The sequence below is a fragment of the Denticeps clupeoides genome, chromosome 6 (assembly GCF_900700375.1).
Source record: "Denticeps clupeoides chromosome 6, fDenClu1.1, whole genome shotgun sequence".
Lineage (NCBI taxonomy): Eukaryota > Metazoa > Chordata > Actinopteri > Clupeiformes > Denticipitidae > Denticeps > Denticeps clupeoides.
In genome coordinates, this window is record NC_041712.1 from 11,213,086 (window position 1) to 11,231,253 (window position 18,168).

The following is an 18,168-nucleotide window of genomic DNA, read 5'->3' on the forward strand; positions in this document are numbered from 1 at the left end:
GTTAACAGAACCTTTGATATACTAACAATTTCTTCTGTCTTCAGTGAGTTACTCCAGTGAGATTACTCCACCATACTAAGCATGATTACTGCACTGTAAATCTATCCTAAGATGCTATCATGTTCTTTTGAAATAGTTTCCATGTTTTCAGTATATTAGTTCCTGGTGTCAAAACCAGCCTCAGAGTGAAAGACTGAGAGCATATTGGAAGTTTATCATTGGTGCCAGAGCTGTTTCGCAAATCATCTAAACAAAACAATATTCCATAGCTCCATAGCTCTTTTTGGCAGTGGTATCCTAGTGGTTAAGGAAGCAGCCCTGTAATCAGAAGGTTGCCGGTTCAAATCCCAGTCCGCCAAGGTGCCACTGAGGTGCCATGAGCAAAGCACCGTCCCCACACACTGCTCCCCGGGCACCTGTCATGGCTGCCCACTACTCACCAAGGGTGATGGGTTAAAATCATTTGTTGTGTCACTGTGTGCTGTGCTGCACTGTGCTCTTAACAAAGAGAAAGAAGTACCATGTAGTAGTAGTCATAGTAATATCAGTCATATAGTATTTTTTTTTTGTAACCAGTTCATGAGACTGCATGACATCAGAACATAAGATTTTTTTATGAAATAACTCCTTGTCTGACCTTATGCCTGATTTTGAAAAAGAGGTGCAAATTGAGTCCAAGAATGAAGTACGGTTCATAGCACAGCATGCAATCATGTTTAATTAACTTAACATCCTGGTGAAGATATGGCATTGTTTTTGCTGTAATTCGAGTAATGGTATGAGAATGGGCTTTTACCTGTGTGAACTCATGCTATATGCAATGCAGGTCCATGCTGTTACATCTTTGCAAAGGAATGTTTAAGGTCAATGAACGGTGTACAAGTGAGGAATCTGCAACACAGGATCAAAACTCAGCTGGGGCAAGGGTGGCACATTTTAAGCATTATTCAGCCTTAGAGTGTCCAGTAGTCACCAACTATGGAAAAGTATGTGTTATTGCAACTTTTGCCCTGTTGTGTGTGTGTGTGTGTGTGTGTGTGTGTGTGCTGGGAGGGAGAATAAAGGATTATGTAGTAAATCACTTCCTCAGGAAATATCTCCTGTGCTGACAACACTCCAGGAGAGACTGTTATGCTAATCTTGGCTTGTTAAATGCTAGAGAATGTCTGCCGGCTGGATTGTTAAGGGGCACAGAATGCAGCATGAAACTGAATAGCTCCGGAGCAGGAAGCAAAGGGATCCAGAGGAGGAAGTGGGCAGGAAGCAAACACTGCATGTTTTTCCCCCTGCCCTCGCACATTCGACCACTGCTGACCCAACCAAGGGGGCAACATCTTGTTTTGAGAGGGGGTCTTGTCTCTGCCCAATTTTACAGACGGGTGGAGAACTTCAATGAGACCAGTGAAGCCAGGGGCCCAGACAATGGACACAGGGCCCGGCCCGGCACGCCAACACGGGATTTCCTGGCTTATGATGGCACAAAAAAAAAAACAAAAAAAAAAACAGATCCCTGACTTGCACAATGGAGAATAAATCTCTTGTACTTTGTTATGTGGTGTGATTGTGTTGTGGTTACATAGCAAATAAGGCACATAAATCACATACTAACCCTGGTTTTGTGTTCGATTTAGAACATGTTGTGCCATTGGCTGCTGAGGGCCCCCAGCAGCAAGACCTCTTTTTTTGCACCTGTTTTTCAAAATCAGTCTAAGCCCCTACAGTGCAGGTGTGTGGGGTTTGATGTTCAGCCTACCGTCCGTCTAGCCTTGGCGGGCATCGACCATGCACCTGGAAGCACAAGTGAGAAGAAATGGTGGGCATCAAAATGCAACAACCACTTCCGCCTTCATTTCACCCCCTTTCAACATCAAACCCGGTGCAGCGACGGCTACCGTTCTGCATCTCCCTGGTTTTAAGCTTGCTCTGAAACAGTCAGAAGTCATTAAAAGCCCTCAGCTGACTCTGTGCCAATCTGCCATTCTAACTGCGTTTTTTTTCTGTTTTGTTTCTTTGCTCCTTGTAGGTCTGGGATTTTGCTTTCGGTGCGTCTGCTGCCAAGCGTCCCACAGATTAACTTCCCTAATTTCAAAGGCCTAGCCCGGCAGACGTCTTTGTGGAAGGGAATACCCTTGTATTTATCCTTGTGCATGTGTGTGGAGCCATTCATCCTTTTCGGGCTTCCTCCATCCGCTGACCCCCACCCCAAGGATCATTTAATAGACTCATCCTCTGGCCCTATTCTCTGCACAGTTGAAGGTACGTCCTAAAGAAATAAAAGTCCTAAAAGAAAGTTGAGATCACTGAGCCATGCCAGTGGCCCTGCATTTATAAATAAAAATTGCCAGGCCAATATTGGACAAGCCCCCCCTTCCTAAAAAGCGCTGGCACGTTTCACAGCTACCACTGACTCAAAAGTAATCGGTTCCTGCTCTGAAGATGCTGGATTCTGTTCTCAAGGTGCTGGAGCCATTATCATCTCTTGTTTCTTCCTTGCTTGTTTAATTCGCCCGGATGGTTATTATGGCCTCGTGCAGAATATTGAGCAGTCTTCCCTCAGTCTCAAATTCAGCTCCGTTTGACTTCCTTTTTTGTTGGTCACTGCACCGTTCCTCTGATCTCTGGAGTGACGGTTGGTTGGAGATGCCCTCATCCTTCCTGCCCCTCCTTACCCCTTATCCTCTTCTTCCATTCATCCCTTCTTCCTTCTTCGAAGCCCTTAACAGAGGACATAAGCCTCTTAGCAGCCGAGCCAGCCCTGAAAGGCAACCACTGGGTAGGCGGTGGTGTTTGTCTGCAACCACGCCGTTTGGGTGGCAAAGCAAATGGCCAGGGAGGGTCTGTTTAAGCCTGTGCTGGTTCGGCTCCTTCTGAAAGTGGCTGAACAGAGGCACCTTTGTGTGTGACCAGAGGGAGAACAGGAGAAACCACTGATTACAAGCACCAAAAGGGAAGCAATCTCTTTCCTCTTAAAAAAAAAAAAAAACCCAAAGATGGTTTAAAAGGCTCAGCAAGGGCCCATTATTTCACCTGAATTTAGCGAAACATGAGGGGGCAAGTGACCTGCGGGGGCATTAGTGAGTTACGGGCCACGAGCTGCTATGACCAAAACACTAGTAAGGTTCATCACAGGCGAAGGCAACATATGCCATCCACGCAGCTCTGTCCTGTGTGTGCAGATGTATTGTGGCCCTGACCGCCGAGAAACAGGTCTTCAGAACGCCTGCTGCAGTACGAGCCGAGTGCTGTGCCAGGTGTCTGATAGACACTTTCCCCCTCTTCCAGATACACTTCTTCCATTAGCTCCCGTTTAGTGTTTAGCTTTAGCCACGCCCCCCCCTTTCCCCATCCCCTGGATCTGCTTCTCATTCCAGATAGGATCAAAGGAAGCGGCGAGGAAATGTAATGCAATAAAGTGAAATAATGTGTGTCTGCAGGGGGAAAGATCAGCTATGGGAAAAGAGCAATAGGCTAGAATATCAATGCGATTTAGCCCTCCGACCATAAACGCTCACCTGTTGTCTGTGTCTGGAGGTCAGTTCACAAAAGCAGTTTTCCCTCTCTATCTCCCACCGGCTTCCTCAAAAACGCACTCAGAATGCTCAAATGACATCCATCTGCTGGAGAACAGACAGCATGTGTGTCCGGGGGTCTGCGTTTTTTTATGTGTGAGACAACCCAGATTATCCAATTTGAGCTGATGACCTGACTGGTGTCCCTGATTCCTGTTCGACCAGAATGGTGCATCAACATTCAATGCTACACGTCTCGAACAAACAGGTTTGTTACACCATGCCTCCATCATCTCTTCTGTTTGTCTTCAGAGATTTCAAGATTTATGACCGCGTCAGTTTTCTCCACAACCACATTCTCTAATTTATACAAATGGTTTAAACAGAACTAAGACAACTGGTGGCTCTAGTTGGACACTACAGGCAGAGGTTTGAAACACAAATAAATGATCCGTTGTTTTTTTGTTTTTCAAACTTTTATTACAAGAAAAGATTACAAACAGTCATAATATTTTATAATTTTAAATGACTGATATTGTATATATATTCTAAGCTGCAAAAAAGGCTCAATCTATTATGTGTTGAACAAAACAAATCAGGTATGAGATAAGAGAATCAACATTATCAGTTCAATCAGTTTTATTTGTACAGCGCTTTTTACAATGTACATTGAGAGGATCAACAAACCTTGAGAGGAACCCAGGCCCAGAAAGGGAACCATCCTTTTCCAGTCAGCACTGGTCATGTCAGGCCACAGTCTTAACTACGTCCAGGAAATGCTGACATAGTAATCCATTTTTGTGTGATACTGCAGAAGTCCATTGAGGCAGTATATTAGAGTTCTAGGCAGGTATCAGCAGGTGTTAGAAAGTCATTCCAGAAATCCAGTACTTCTGTGCTGTTTTGTTAAAGGAAAGTGGTGGTGATTTTGATTACATTTTTTAGCACTTTTAGCAGATTTAAGCATTTTTTTTTTTGCAAAGAGCAGCATGTTTTTGTACTTGAGGGCTCAGCCCAAATTGCTGGTATTTGTGTAATCATCATTCGAACAACTGTTTGTTCAGAAAGAAAATATAATTTTTTGTACATCGCCGTGGATGAAGCAAAATGATTCCCTATGCTTCCATATTTATAGGGATGCAGAGTGTGACTTTTGCTGCTGTGCAGTCACGTGCCCTCTGACAGGTGGCTGTCCAAACGGCCTGTTCACAGGTTGGGCCACTTACCCCTGGCCTGTCTTCTGCAGATTAAGTGTGTCCATCTGTCAGAAGAATTAGGGAGTAAATCCAAAGGAATTTTCAGATCGTGGAGGCTTTTGGGGAGGGGAGGGGCCTGACCAGGGGTTTGAGGGGAACTTTCGGGCAGTAATGTGAACCCCCTAGCCACCTGCACTGGTCTAAGAGCCCAGTAAATAGAGTATATGACCTTTTTTTTTCCTCAGTGGACTGCAGAAAGCTAATCCTCCACTTGAGAGTCACATGGAGAAATACATGCCATCCATTTCTGCAAGCAATCAGCAGCCAAGTTTGATAAGCATTACTGCGAAATTAACTCAAGAGGTTAATCTCAGGAGGAAGATCACATCTGCTAATAGTGCACAAAGCAATGCGTTTTCAATCTCAGTCTGAGGAACACATTCTAATGATATTCATTATGTCTAGTTATGACAGAATGTAAAATATATACTCATGTTCTGCACATACAAGTCAAAAATATAAGCAGTATGAAAAATGAAACAATGGCAAAAATATATGTGTTAAATAGGGTCACCGAAAAAGTTTGGGGTTAAAGATCCTAAAAGTGACAATCACAATTGAGCATCTGTCCAATGAAATTTCCCAAGACTGCCATAAAACCACTTGTTGTCTGGACGGGGTTACAAGGGCCATTTCCAAGGCCTTGTGGCTCAGCTGACGACCACAGTCACACTGTCCAAACGGTGAAGGTCTGGGACACTAACGTGCCTTCCCAGAACTGTCTGTCCTGCCAAGACGCAAGAAGAGCAAAGGCATAAAACCATTCAGATAAAAAAAAAAAGCACACACTCACACACAATAACTATATCCAGGAAACTGTGGGCTTTTGCTGCATTTTCAGAATTTTATTACAATAAAATATTGGAAATACTGTTCACAAATCCAGCTGACTGGTTTTCAATGTTTTATAGTCTTTAGTAACACAATAAGGTATCTGTCGTACATTGACATTCGCTTGAAAAAAATAAGTTTGCTTGAATGGATGTGAATATGTCCATGTATGGATATGAATATGTGGTGTAATAAAGGCAAGGGGTTAATTAAATTAAAGTGAATGCTGTATGTATTTCACTTACATTTGTTTTAAGTATTAGTATATGTTTCTTTTATTAATTGTTAAAATGTGTGTGTGTGTGTGTGTGTGTGTGTGTGTGTGTGTGTGTGTATATATATATATATATATATATATATATATATATATATAGCATTAAAGATTATACCACTATTTTATAGCTGTTATTTCTTGAATTTTTTACATACAAGAATTATACTAATTATACCAATAAGAAGATAATGAGCTATTAAAATACAGATAAGTGAATGTTGCATTTTGCCAGAGAATGTCGAGGGCTGAGACGAACCACAGCTGGGCTACGCACAGAGGCAGTCATGAAGATTGCATGGTTTCAAAAGAAGAGAAAGAAAGAATCCTTCTGCAATGGCCTGACTGCTGCTGACCTAAACCCCACTGAGATGCTGCAGCAGAAACTGGAGCAATCTGCTCTAAAACCCACAAATGTCACTGCGCTACAGCAGTTTGGCGTAGAAGAGTCAGCCAAAATTCCTCCGCAGATCTGTGTGAAACAAGTCGATCAAAATCACGCTGCTCTGGGCAGGGCGACCAGTTGCTGAGATGGAGGGACCATTCATGTCTTAAAGCCAAATGACCTGCTCAAAAATAAAAAACAATGTATTTTCAGAAAATACTTAAGTGCAATTTACCCAGATGTAATTCTAGATGTTGGGTTCTGGGTTATTAAGCTAATGGTATTTGCAGATTGGCTCCTAGTGAACCAAATGAGGGATTACACTGATAAGAGATCTACAAAAAACTCTGGATAAGAGCGCATGCCAAATGCTGCAAATTTATATCAAGGTGCACAAAGTGCTAACGTTCATCTCAGCACAACGCAACACAACTTACTACGCTGTCAAAATGGGAGCCGTGTTGAAAATCATTCGCAAGTGCACCTCCACTGGCCCCTCCCTTCTCAGCAAGTCATTTCCCACACTGTCGCTCCCCGTCATTGGACATACACAAACTCATAATCAACTTAAGTAAACAGTCTATGTCACGTTTTAAAGGAAAATCAGCTCACGCTCGCTTCCTCTCTGCCAAAAACTTCCTCTTGTTCTTGTAAAAGCGCGGGACGACAACAGTAGCTCCCATGTGTGCTCACGCTCATTATAGGATGTTCAGAATTCTCACAGCCGCTGTGAACAGTGAGCTCATTCCACCCCCCCACCCCCCCTTCCGAGCCCCGATCCCTTCCCTGACACCTGTGCTCCCCATTTGGACCCTTCTCTCACGTTTTGTTCCTCCGCGAGGCATTGACCTCCGGATGTCTCAAGACAATAAGCGCCAGAACTGTCACAGGGACAGCCCTGAATGCAGCCAGTCTCTCCATTCGTCTCCTAGCCACCTAACCCTTTCACTGACGTGCGCGTAGACACACACACACACACACACACACACACATACTCTCTCTTTCAGGCCATGTGCATTCAAGTGGCATGTAGATTGGACAGCTCCCCCAACCCCCATATCCTGGAAGGCACGTATGTTCACACACACACAGACACAAAACACAGGACCCCTATCCCTAGTTCCTGCAGAAGCTGTCAATTTGACAAAAAAAAAAAAAAAGGACAAAACTGCACTTGGTCTCTGCCTTGCTTTCGCCAGTCTTGCTCTGGAAGGGGCATGGGGGCTGCAGAGAAGAAACAAACCCCCACTCATGTAATGTCACTAATATCCGTGTCTCTGTCTCTATAGAGTTTTTATTCTGTGCAACCACTCATGGTTGTTGCAATACACGATGGGAATACCATTTTAATCATTCATATGAAAACAATATTAACTTGTTCCGGAGGGAAATTAAAGGCTTATTCAATGCAGTGACTAATTAAGCTTTTCTGGTCAAAATAAACTTGTATTACTTGTATTATTATTAAAATGTCCTGTGCCATATTTTGTGTTCATTAACCAGACTTTAGTGCTGTGTCTCATGATGCAGCCTGTATTCAGAACAGATGTTTGAAGTTTCAAACAATGCAATCTGCTCTTATATATTTCAGATTAGTGATTATTATTGTAATTATTGCTATTGCTGTTGTGAGCAGTTAGTGATGTGGCCTCACACCACCAAGTCTACATACTCTCCCGTGTTGGTTTGCCCCAGGTTCTCCAGTTTCTTACCGCTCTCTAAAGACATGCACACTTGGTGAATTGGCGACTGTAAAGTGAATATGCGAGCGTGTGACTGTGTCCCGGGATGGATGGGCTCCTGCAGCTGCAGCGAAGTTTAGTTAGGGTCATTCTGGGAGGTGTGGTCCATGTCAAAGGAATCAATAGCAGTCGGGCAGTATTTGGCAGCCACCGATTGTGCAAGTTGTTCCACATAAGAAGATGAGAGAGGTGTGTAATTATCATCATAGGTACACTTCAACTGTGAGAGACAGAATACACAAAAAATTCAGGAAATCACATTGTATGGTTTTTAAATAATTGATATGTATAATGGAGCAGAAAATAAATATTTGGTCAAGAGTAAAAGTTCACCTCAATACTTTGCAATGTAACCTTGACAGAGATACAACGTTTCCTGTAGGTCTTCACCAGGATTGCACACACTGTAGCTGGTAACTATCACCACTTATAGTGACCTTTGTTACTGTGGTCCCAGTTCTGTCTCCTGTGTAGTTCTGGGTTGTTTCCTCACCATTCTTAAGATCATTTGTACCCCATGAGGTGAGATCTTGCATGGAGCCCCAGGTCGGGGGAGATTGTCCATTTTCTAAACATTTCTCCAACAGTTGATCTCTTCTCACTAAATTGCTTTACTATTGTAGATTCTACACCTGCACAAGACTGGTGTCTTTAGACATCACTCTGGTCTTGGCCATGGTGGAGGCTAACACAGATAACGAGTGAAGGAAAGACGAGCTTCTTAAAGAAGCAGAAGCATGGTCTGCGAGGGCCAGAGGGCACCTACCAAAGGTGCTAAATACTTATCTTCTGTACCACTATAAATAAATTCTTTAAAAACCATACAATGTGATACGTTGTCTCTCACAGTTGAAGTGTACCTATGATGATTATTACAGAACTCTCTCGACTTTTTAAGTGGGACAACTTGCACAATTGGTGGCTGCCAGATACTTTCTTGCATGACTTTACATGATTCTGTTTCTAATTCTGTGCTACTTGCATATATTATTATTCTATTAACACTGGAAGTAATCAAATCAAAGTATTCTGCAGCAAGACCAGGGTAATTCCATTTTGATTCTGTAAAATTTCATCATCTGATTCAAACATTATGCAACGCACTTTTATCAGAAAGATCTGTTTTTTTCCAACTTACCAGGTCATTCAAACATTGGTCAGACTAGCAGAAGGGTAAAGAACAGGTCAGCTTGTTTCGTGCCTTGCAAAGAGCAACAAATGTTCAATGAATTCATATCACACTGGAACTGTTTCGAAATGACCTCAAATCACAGCTTGAACCAGGTTCATCATAACTGTACATCTTCATGTGTGAATAAATAATAAAGGGCATTCTGGGAGGTGACATAGCTGACGTGTTTATAAAGTGAGACGTCTGGAAAGGGAGGCGCGCCGTGACCCGAGCACCGTGAATGGAGAGAACCCCGTCCCCCCTCCTGCTCAGAGTAAAAAGATGTTATCAATGAAAATACGGGCCCACCTTCCCGCCCGCCCCGGCCTCGCCGTTTTATGAATGGAACGTGTAGCTCTGCCAGAACAGGGCTCATTCACCTTTCCGGAACGCTTTTAATAGGTACAACTGAGGATTAGACGAGGTGCACTTTAGCAGACGGCGGAGGGGAGCAAATATATCACTCGACAAGCTTGCTGAATAGGAAGAAGACGTATCTTCCTCAAACTTCAGCTTGATTGTGTTCAATGGTGTTCCTGAACAAGACACTTCTGCTTTGATATGATTAGAAATATTTTTATAGCACATAAAAAATTTTTTAAAAAATCTATAAAGATAAATTCCAAAAAATGATCATTTCCTTCTACCGGGCCTCTTAGTGTTAATTATCGAATTGTAGTTTGCTTGCAGTTCAAATGCATGAACCTTGCCATTTAAACATATCCCAAACTTCAAATATGACACAAACATAAGCAGCATGCGCAGGCTCTACCCTGTGCATCAGCTTACCATGAATAGTCAGAACAAGTGCGCCATCTAAAGGCCACGGTTGCAATAATCATAGCAAGTCAGCAATGCAATTCAAATCCAGAATAAACACAGTAGTTCATGATGTTTTTCTAAAACATTTTTTTAAACTAGATAAGCACTTTTTCACAGCAATTTCTGAGGCAGAAAGATGTTCATAATACATCTGGTCATTCACAAAACAATGTCAAGTTCGCTACATGTGATGTCAAGGACCGCTGACCTATCTGCCAGCAGAACCATTTAGGAGAACTTCCACAGTTTCATCTCAGTAACACAACTGGTACTAAAAAACATCAGTTACAATGAAGATGGGAAATAAAAAAAAAAACAAAACTTAAAACTTAGGAAAAAGAAAAAGATCCGAATGGCTTTCATCTGAATACGAACAGCACCAGGCCCTCCAATTAGAACATTGTATCCTAAAATAAACACATACAAGGCTACAAGGTGATCACATTCCACAGTAACTTCACTTTAACAACCGAAGCTACACAGCATTTAAATAAATGCTGCAAAAAATTGTCAAATGATTCACTCACTTCACTGAGAAATGACACATGGAACATCATTCATGACATTCAAGAGTTGGGGGAAACAAAATGGAAACCAAAGACTTACTATATTTCAAAGAAAATCAGTAGTAACATGTTAGGAAAGCACAATAAGCCCTTTCAGGATATAAATAAGAATAATGATTCCTCAATTAAGCACATTACACAGCAAACAAAACACCTGTTATTGCAACAATAAACGCTAAGATTTATATATGAAAATGGGTCAAATAAAACACGAAAATAAATGGAAAAAAAATCGATAAAACAAATAGCCCTAAATAGTCCTGGCACCGCACCGTATTCCACTTTTGAACAATCTTTGGAGCAAATACATAGAAACTTCTAAACAATGGGGCATGGCAGAATTACCATTTTCCAAAAAGGGTATTTTGCATACCAGTTTTATCTTTTTTTTTTTTTTTTTTTAAATGACATCAGAAATTAAAACGACAACCCAAACACCTTTTATACAGGAGACAGCTTAGTGGCAGGACAGAAACTGTCTCTATACAGGACCTACAGAAAAAACAATTTTTCTTCCAAGTGTGTAACTTTCTGTTGAGAAAAAAAAAAAAAAAGTAAAGATACGCTGTCTACGCAATATATCATTAGGTCCACAGTCTAAGTCGAGATAATAAGACACAATTCTAAGCAATTTGATGCAAATCTGCTTAAAAAAATAAATACATAAAAATTAAAGTGTTTCCGCAGTTTTCAGTTCAGGTAAGCCCTTAAAAATAAAACAAGAAATCAGCTTATTGGACATCAGTTGCAATTTGCAGTGCATGGCAAGGGCCCAACACAACTCGCTTCAACATGTGCTCCGACCGCAAATACAGTAAACCACTCAATGAAGTGGCATGGAACCTCAAGGGCCATCTACCCGCTACAATGCATACCTTTTGTCCAATTGGCCACCAAAAGCCTGAGCCAGGTTGAGCCAGTGCCATGCAGTGGAAAATGCCCATAACGGACGACATGGGAGAGAGACTGGAAGCGAGCTGGCAGGTGAGGCTGGCGTAGGATGATGGAGGAGGCCCGTGGCCCGACAGAAGCAGCTACTGACGGCAGCCAGGGCTGCCTGGTCACTCATAGTCCTGGTTAAAACTGCCCCAGTCTTGCTGTACCAGGTCCTGGCCGGAGGGGCACTCATACTCAGGCTGGGAGTTCTTAGGCGGACTGGGCGAGTCCTTAGAGGTGCTGACCAAAGCACTGGCCACTCCTTTAACTTTCATACACCTACAAGCACAAGACGGGGATCGTTTCAACGCCTCAGCCCGGCAAGGCACATACATCAATATTGTGACGCAGCCAAGAAAGAAGCTAAATATTTCATACAGTACTGTTGGAAACAATCATATGACTTTCACTTCAGATGGAGTAATGCTGAAATGTGGCATTTTCCCCCCCACCACATGTGAGGTGAGGGCAAAAAATGTATTTCTAATGCTCCAGGAAGGAACAGGCAACCAGAAAAAAAATCTACAATTAAAATAAACTAGGTATCATAGATGAAGGTTAAATTCTGTGAGTCAAGCTTATACAAAGACCTCTCGGGTCACAGGGTTTTGCTCACAGTCACACACCACGATTTATGATCAGACCTCATATAAAGAATTAATGCAAACGCCACAAGAGCAGCATACATACTGGTTCCTGTGTTTGCTGCCTTTGATGTGCCTGGTACTGTTCGACCGAGTTCAGCTCGATGTTGCACACAGTGCATGGATATCCCGTCACAGTGGAGGCTGTGGGAAAGAAGGGAGAGTTCTTAGTCATTGTGAGTCACAGCAAGCGCAGCACACGGTGCACAAAACGAACCCATCACCCTTGGTATGCAGTTGGCGGCCACGAAAAGGCACCCGGGGAGCAGTGTGTGGGGACGGTACCTTGTTCAAGGGGACCTCAGTCGCACCTTGTCGGTTCGGGGTTTGAACCCGCAACCCTTCGGTTACGAGTCTGCTTCCTTTCCCGCTAGTTCACCACTGCCACCAAGGCTAGTGGGCAGGTGAGGTAATTCGAGACAAGACATGCAAGATCACAGCATCAGCATCGTAGCCTATCGACAAACAATATCATTACCGTACGTTACTTTTAATAATCCAGATGGTGTGAACAGCCACACAGTAGGTCTAATACCTAATATTTTGATTTCAATAAAATAATAATAGTTTGTGCAGAAACCGGGTCAACCTGGGCAAAGAGCGTACGGTGCTGCACGCCCCAACGTGCCTTGCTCACCAGGTGCGGGCGAGGGGCCGTACGTCTCCATCAGCCTCTGTTTGGTCAGCTGCTTTTTGTGCCTCTTGCCCACGTAATGTTGCTGCGCCATGAGCGGGTTGTTGAAGGAGGCGTGGCAGATGGGGCAGAAGCGGTCAGGGTTGCCGTCCGCCGGGCCGCCCTGTGCTGCCACTCCGGCGCTAGCGCTGTCCGGCTTCTTCTGCTCCTGGCTCCTGGCCTGAGGTGGAACTGTTCAGACAGGCACAACACACTTCGGTTTAAAGAGGGTCCGTGGCGAATGCACAAATATCTAAAGGAACGCCAATCCCTCTTTCCTGAGAGAAGAAGAAAGAAAGAAAGAAAAAAACAAAAAAAAAAACTAAAACTCGATCACTCGCTCACTGGCGGCGGCTGAAATTCATTAAAAAATATTTCCATTACTTTTGTAATTAGTATAGTAGGTTATTGCATATTAACTGTACCTATCCTGGTTTAACTTGCCTGATACTTACATTTCATTTACAATCTCACTCATTAATGGGACAGTTCCAGAGAAAGCTAACTTTAATGCAAACTTTATTATTAAGACTTGATTTTTTTATCTTCCTAGCAGTAACTCTAAGACTGTTCAGAAAGGGACTATAAACTGTACCAAAGATGCAAACAATAGTACTAATTGAAAAGTGAAGGTAATATGATTAAATTTGATTTCAGAAGATCTGTGTTTGGCTCCCAACTTTAATATTAAAACATTAATAACTGCATTTTGTATGCTGTATTTTTAAACAAAACTGCTTGGTGCGCTGATAAACAGCCCCTATGTAGTTAATACAACATACATTAATTACTGTTAAATTAACAGTATGTTGATAATACAACATAATGTACCATTTTACACATACGTCTGTCACTGGCACATAACGCGGGCGAACGTCTCACCTGGAACCTGGAAACCGGTGCTTTTCAGCTTCAGGTTCTTGGCGTGTACTTTGCCTTGATAGTGTGACTGCGCCATCACCGGCGACGAAAAGGTCATATTGCAGGTGAGGCACATCTTGTACCGCTCCGCACTGCTGTCACCGGTGGCCTAAGGGCGGAGTGGAACGTGGGACACATGCAACACGTCCGGCGAATCAAACGGGCCTCGCCACTTACGTCGTCGGAAGAGGCGGGTCGGAATTTCTTAATGGCCGGCTCGCTGTCACCGTGGATGCTCACGTAGCGCCGCACTTTGTTGGCGTGCTTCTTGCTCTGCTCAGGAAAAAAAACGGAAAAAATCGGCGGGACAGGTAAGAGAACGGCTCACGCAACGGGCGTCACGGAGGCGCACCCCCCAATGAAGCACGCCGTGAGGGCGACGGCGCTCAACAAACGGGACCCACCTGGTAATGAGCGAGCTTGTGAGATTCGGAGATCAACACGGCGCTGCAGACCTTGCAGTGACTGTCTGAGAAGAGGTCACTGTTCTCCCGTATCAATTTATTCACTGCAATTAAAAATTTAACAGTGAAGGGTTAGAGCCATCATTACATATACACACACACACACACACGTCATCATATATATACACACACACACACACACACACACACATCATATACATATACACACACACACACGTCATATACATATACACACACACACACACGTCATATACATATACACACACACACACACGTCATATACATATACACACACACACACGTGCATAATATACATATACACACACGTGCATATATATATATACACACACGTGCATATATATATATATATATATATATAAACACACACACGTGCATATATACACAACATGCATATACACACACACACACGTGCATATATATATATATACACACACACACAACACACACACACACACACGTGCATATATATATATATATACACACACACCACACACACACACATACATAGATATGCATACATGCATATACATATAAATATGCATATAGAGAGAGAGAGAGAGAGAGAGAGAGATTTGAATTATTCTGGAACGACTCGACTGAAGTGAGATGAAAGTGTAGAGCCAGACTCGAACTACCAGGTCGGCACCGACCACCGACCTTGAGAAGCCGACCGATAATTTGCAGACAAAAGCGGCTTTTAGTCAGCGGCGTGCGGCCGGTACAGGCGTGTTGACGCGCGTCTGACCCTTTGCGCGTCGCGGTAACCTTTTCGTCTGTTCCCGCCGCGAACCAGGCGGACCCCGGGCCCGTTTTTGATGGTGCACCGGGTCTCGTCCAGCCATCAAAAACGACCGCGGTACAAAAAAATGAAAACAAAAGCACCCCGCGTCTCTCACCCTCGGCCGGGCCCGTGAGTAAATACGGGAGTCCTCCGTTCGCCTCGTCGTGCGCCATGTTGCAGGAGGCGGTGCGCACTGCGGCGCCGCGTCCGTCCGGAAACTCGTCCCCGCGGCCGGCGGCGAGATGCCACGTCTAAAAAAAAAAAAAGACTTTTCCAAAAGAAACACGTTTTCTAGTTTAAAAAAAAAAAAAAATAATAATTCCCCTTAATTTACGACTTTATAATCCCAGAGAATATCTGACCTTTGTTTCTCTGGGATTGTAAAGTCGTAAATTAAGGGGAATTATTTGTTTGTTTGTTTGTTTGTTTGAATCCCGATCCGCCGAGGTGCCACTGAGGTGCCACTAAGCAAAGCACCGTACCCACACACTGCTCCCCGGGCGCCTGTCATGGCTGCCCACTGCTCAGGGTGATGGGTTAAATGCAGAGTACACATTTCACTGTGTGCACCATGTGCTGTGCTGCTGTGTCTATCATGTGACAATCACTTCACTTGGTATCTGTGTTTTTCTTTACAGTGCGATCAGTCCAGCATTTCCAGAAATGCCTTTAATCAGACCAACCAGAATTGCCCTGTATGCTATATATATTTCAGTGAATGAAATTGGCAAACCTGATTTTTGATCAAGTTTGAACATATTTATTGTGGTAGTATTAATAAGAATTCATTTACATCATGCCATCACGCATTCACCAACTACAGCATGCCAGCATGACAACAAAACTGGGGGTGGAGGAGAAAAGTATGTATGCAAAGTGTAAGTGTGGTGGTATTTGCACAGACATTTAAATTGATTAACACTAGAGCAGCAGAGGAGAGAGAAGCTGAAGCGAAAGTAAAAAACCCTACCCCGCTGGTATCGATCTGACACCAGCACCGGTTTTGATATCTGGATATATTTGTCCACTGCGCCCTGAACTGCACCCGCTATGTGAGTAAATGGGGGTGAGCTGGGGGGTGAGCTGGACCGCAGAGTGAAGGCCAAGGGGCCAACAAGTGCTAAACACCTCTGGGAACTCCTTCAACACTGTTGGAAAACCATTTCAGCTGTTGACCTCTTGAAGCTCACCAAGAGAATGCCAAGAGTGTGCAAAGCAGAAAACAGAGCAAAGGACGGCTATTTAGAAGAAAGTAGAACGTAAAACACATTTTCAGTTATTTCACCTTTTTTTGTTAAGTACATAACTCCACATGTGTTCATTCATAGTTTCTATCAATGTAAATGGTCATGAAAATAAAGAAAACACATTGAATGAGAAGGTATACATATATACATTTAAAGATAGCTTTTTAATTAAGTAATATTGTCTGCCACACACAGCACTGCGAGATAATGGAGGTGGAGGAAGAAGGAGGAATTGCGCAGGTGGAGCCAAAGGTGCTTCTCCAGCGGAGAACCCAGATGGCACAATGTCCCCTCTGTATGATACCATTACCCTTGAGCAAAATTGAGCTTCACGCTGCATACTGCTCTGCAGAAGATTGGCCTCCATCTTCACCAGGACAGGCCAGGAGTTCTCCAGGTGTGAGGATTAGCCTGCTGAGGTTTCGAAACGTGCTTGCCCCCATGATTCGGTTGGCCATTTGATTTGAAATCTGGCATCACCAGATTCCAGAGGTGGACCTTACCTAATAAATATTCATTTGACACTGTGGTTAAGTCGCTTTCTCTCAACATCTCTACTATTTTTTACTTGAACCCAACTATTGCCAAGTGAAATTTGTAAAATTGAACTTAAACTTTACTGTCTTTTGATCAGCATTAGCGTCATTTATTAATAAGATTGTTTTTCTGGAATAATATTTTATGTACTTAAAATGAAATAAGCGTGATCTGTGTAATCTACGTTTCCACTAGTTTAATTTGTGGAATTAATCAATACTTTTGATTGGTTTCTCAAAGGGAATACCACTAGAACATGAACAAGGCAAGCCACTAAGCAGTCAGATCAGACCAGTTCCTCTGACTCTAGTGTGTAAGTAGAAATAATAATGTTTTGTTCAATGTATCTTGATGGAGGGAAATGGGACATTTTTTACCACTGGGCTTTCGATTCATAAAATGACAAAAACATCAAGGCTCTTCCAGCTTATTCTCTTAATGCACTTCCTAAAAAGTAAATATTTTAGTGAGTAAATAGTGACCATGTCCATGTAATGAAGTACTGCAATGTAAACTCATTCAAATCAGAGATGTTTGTATTTTTGCTGACAATTTGAGGAATCCTAAATGTGGAATTAATATCTGGGTTAAAGAGTCATAAATAGTGCCAGTGTTGGTTGTTTTTATATAAATATAATTTAAATACATTATCTAAAAAGCTCAACAGACATGTTATTGTTTGTTTGTCTGTTATCATAGAGTACAGCCAGCATGTGGAAGACGGCATACGTTTAAAGAGCGGCGTTGAAAAGGTACTACATGCAGATTCTGAGCCTACATGTCAGGTCCAGGTCCGGACACACAGTCTTCTTGGTTCTACACACATCAGTATTGCTGAGGTGCAGAAGACAAAAAAGGTGAGCTCACCACAATGAACTAGAGCGTGTTTAAAAATATTTATCATGTAAATTACAATGTACATTAGGATTTTTCCTGGGTGTTCTTCACAAGTGCCTTGCAGCAACTTAATTTAAATGTGTCCCAATCTCCCATGTTGTCTATAAATACAAGCACCATGACTTTTTATGCTAGAATGATTAGTTATGAAATTTTGAAATGATAATCGCGGCTGTTACTACCTACATAAACATTGTAGCTGTACATTGTAACATTGTAACGCATCTGTGGAATGTGTTGGATACAGGGAGCCACCAGCTCACATCATCAAAGACTCCCCTAAAACTTGCTTCTTTTATGCTTGTTTTATTCAGATTCCCAAAACCATTGTACATAAGACATTCAACGAAGATTTTATACTTTTACTAAGTGCCGCAGCCGATAAACAGAAGCAGCTCCTCTATGAAGAGGGATATATATAAAGTGCTTTTGAGTTCGAAATGTCTTGGGACTCTGAAACTGTTCTCAACAAAATCAAAGTTGCTTTCAGAGGCAAAGACCCATCAGATGTAAGGTAAGCTGTTTCAGTTAGA

At 42.7% G+C, this 18,168-nt stretch overlaps 1 protein-coding gene across 1 annotated transcript; it reads right to left on the minus strand.

Moving 5' to 3' along the window:
- Positions 1-11,240: 11,240 nt before the first annotated feature.
- LOC114792740 (zinc finger protein 346-like) lies at positions 11,241-15,127 on the minus strand. The gene is given in 8 exon segments (XM_028984107.1): positions 11,241-11,768; positions 12,180-12,209; positions 12,211-12,277; positions 12,771-12,998; positions 13,689-13,836; positions 13,905-14,000; positions 14,132-14,235; positions 15,070-15,127. Coding segments are annotated over 8 exon segments (885 nt in total). The 3' UTR covers positions 11,241-11,614.
- Between the last annotated feature and the right edge of the window lie 3,041 nt (positions 15,128-18,168).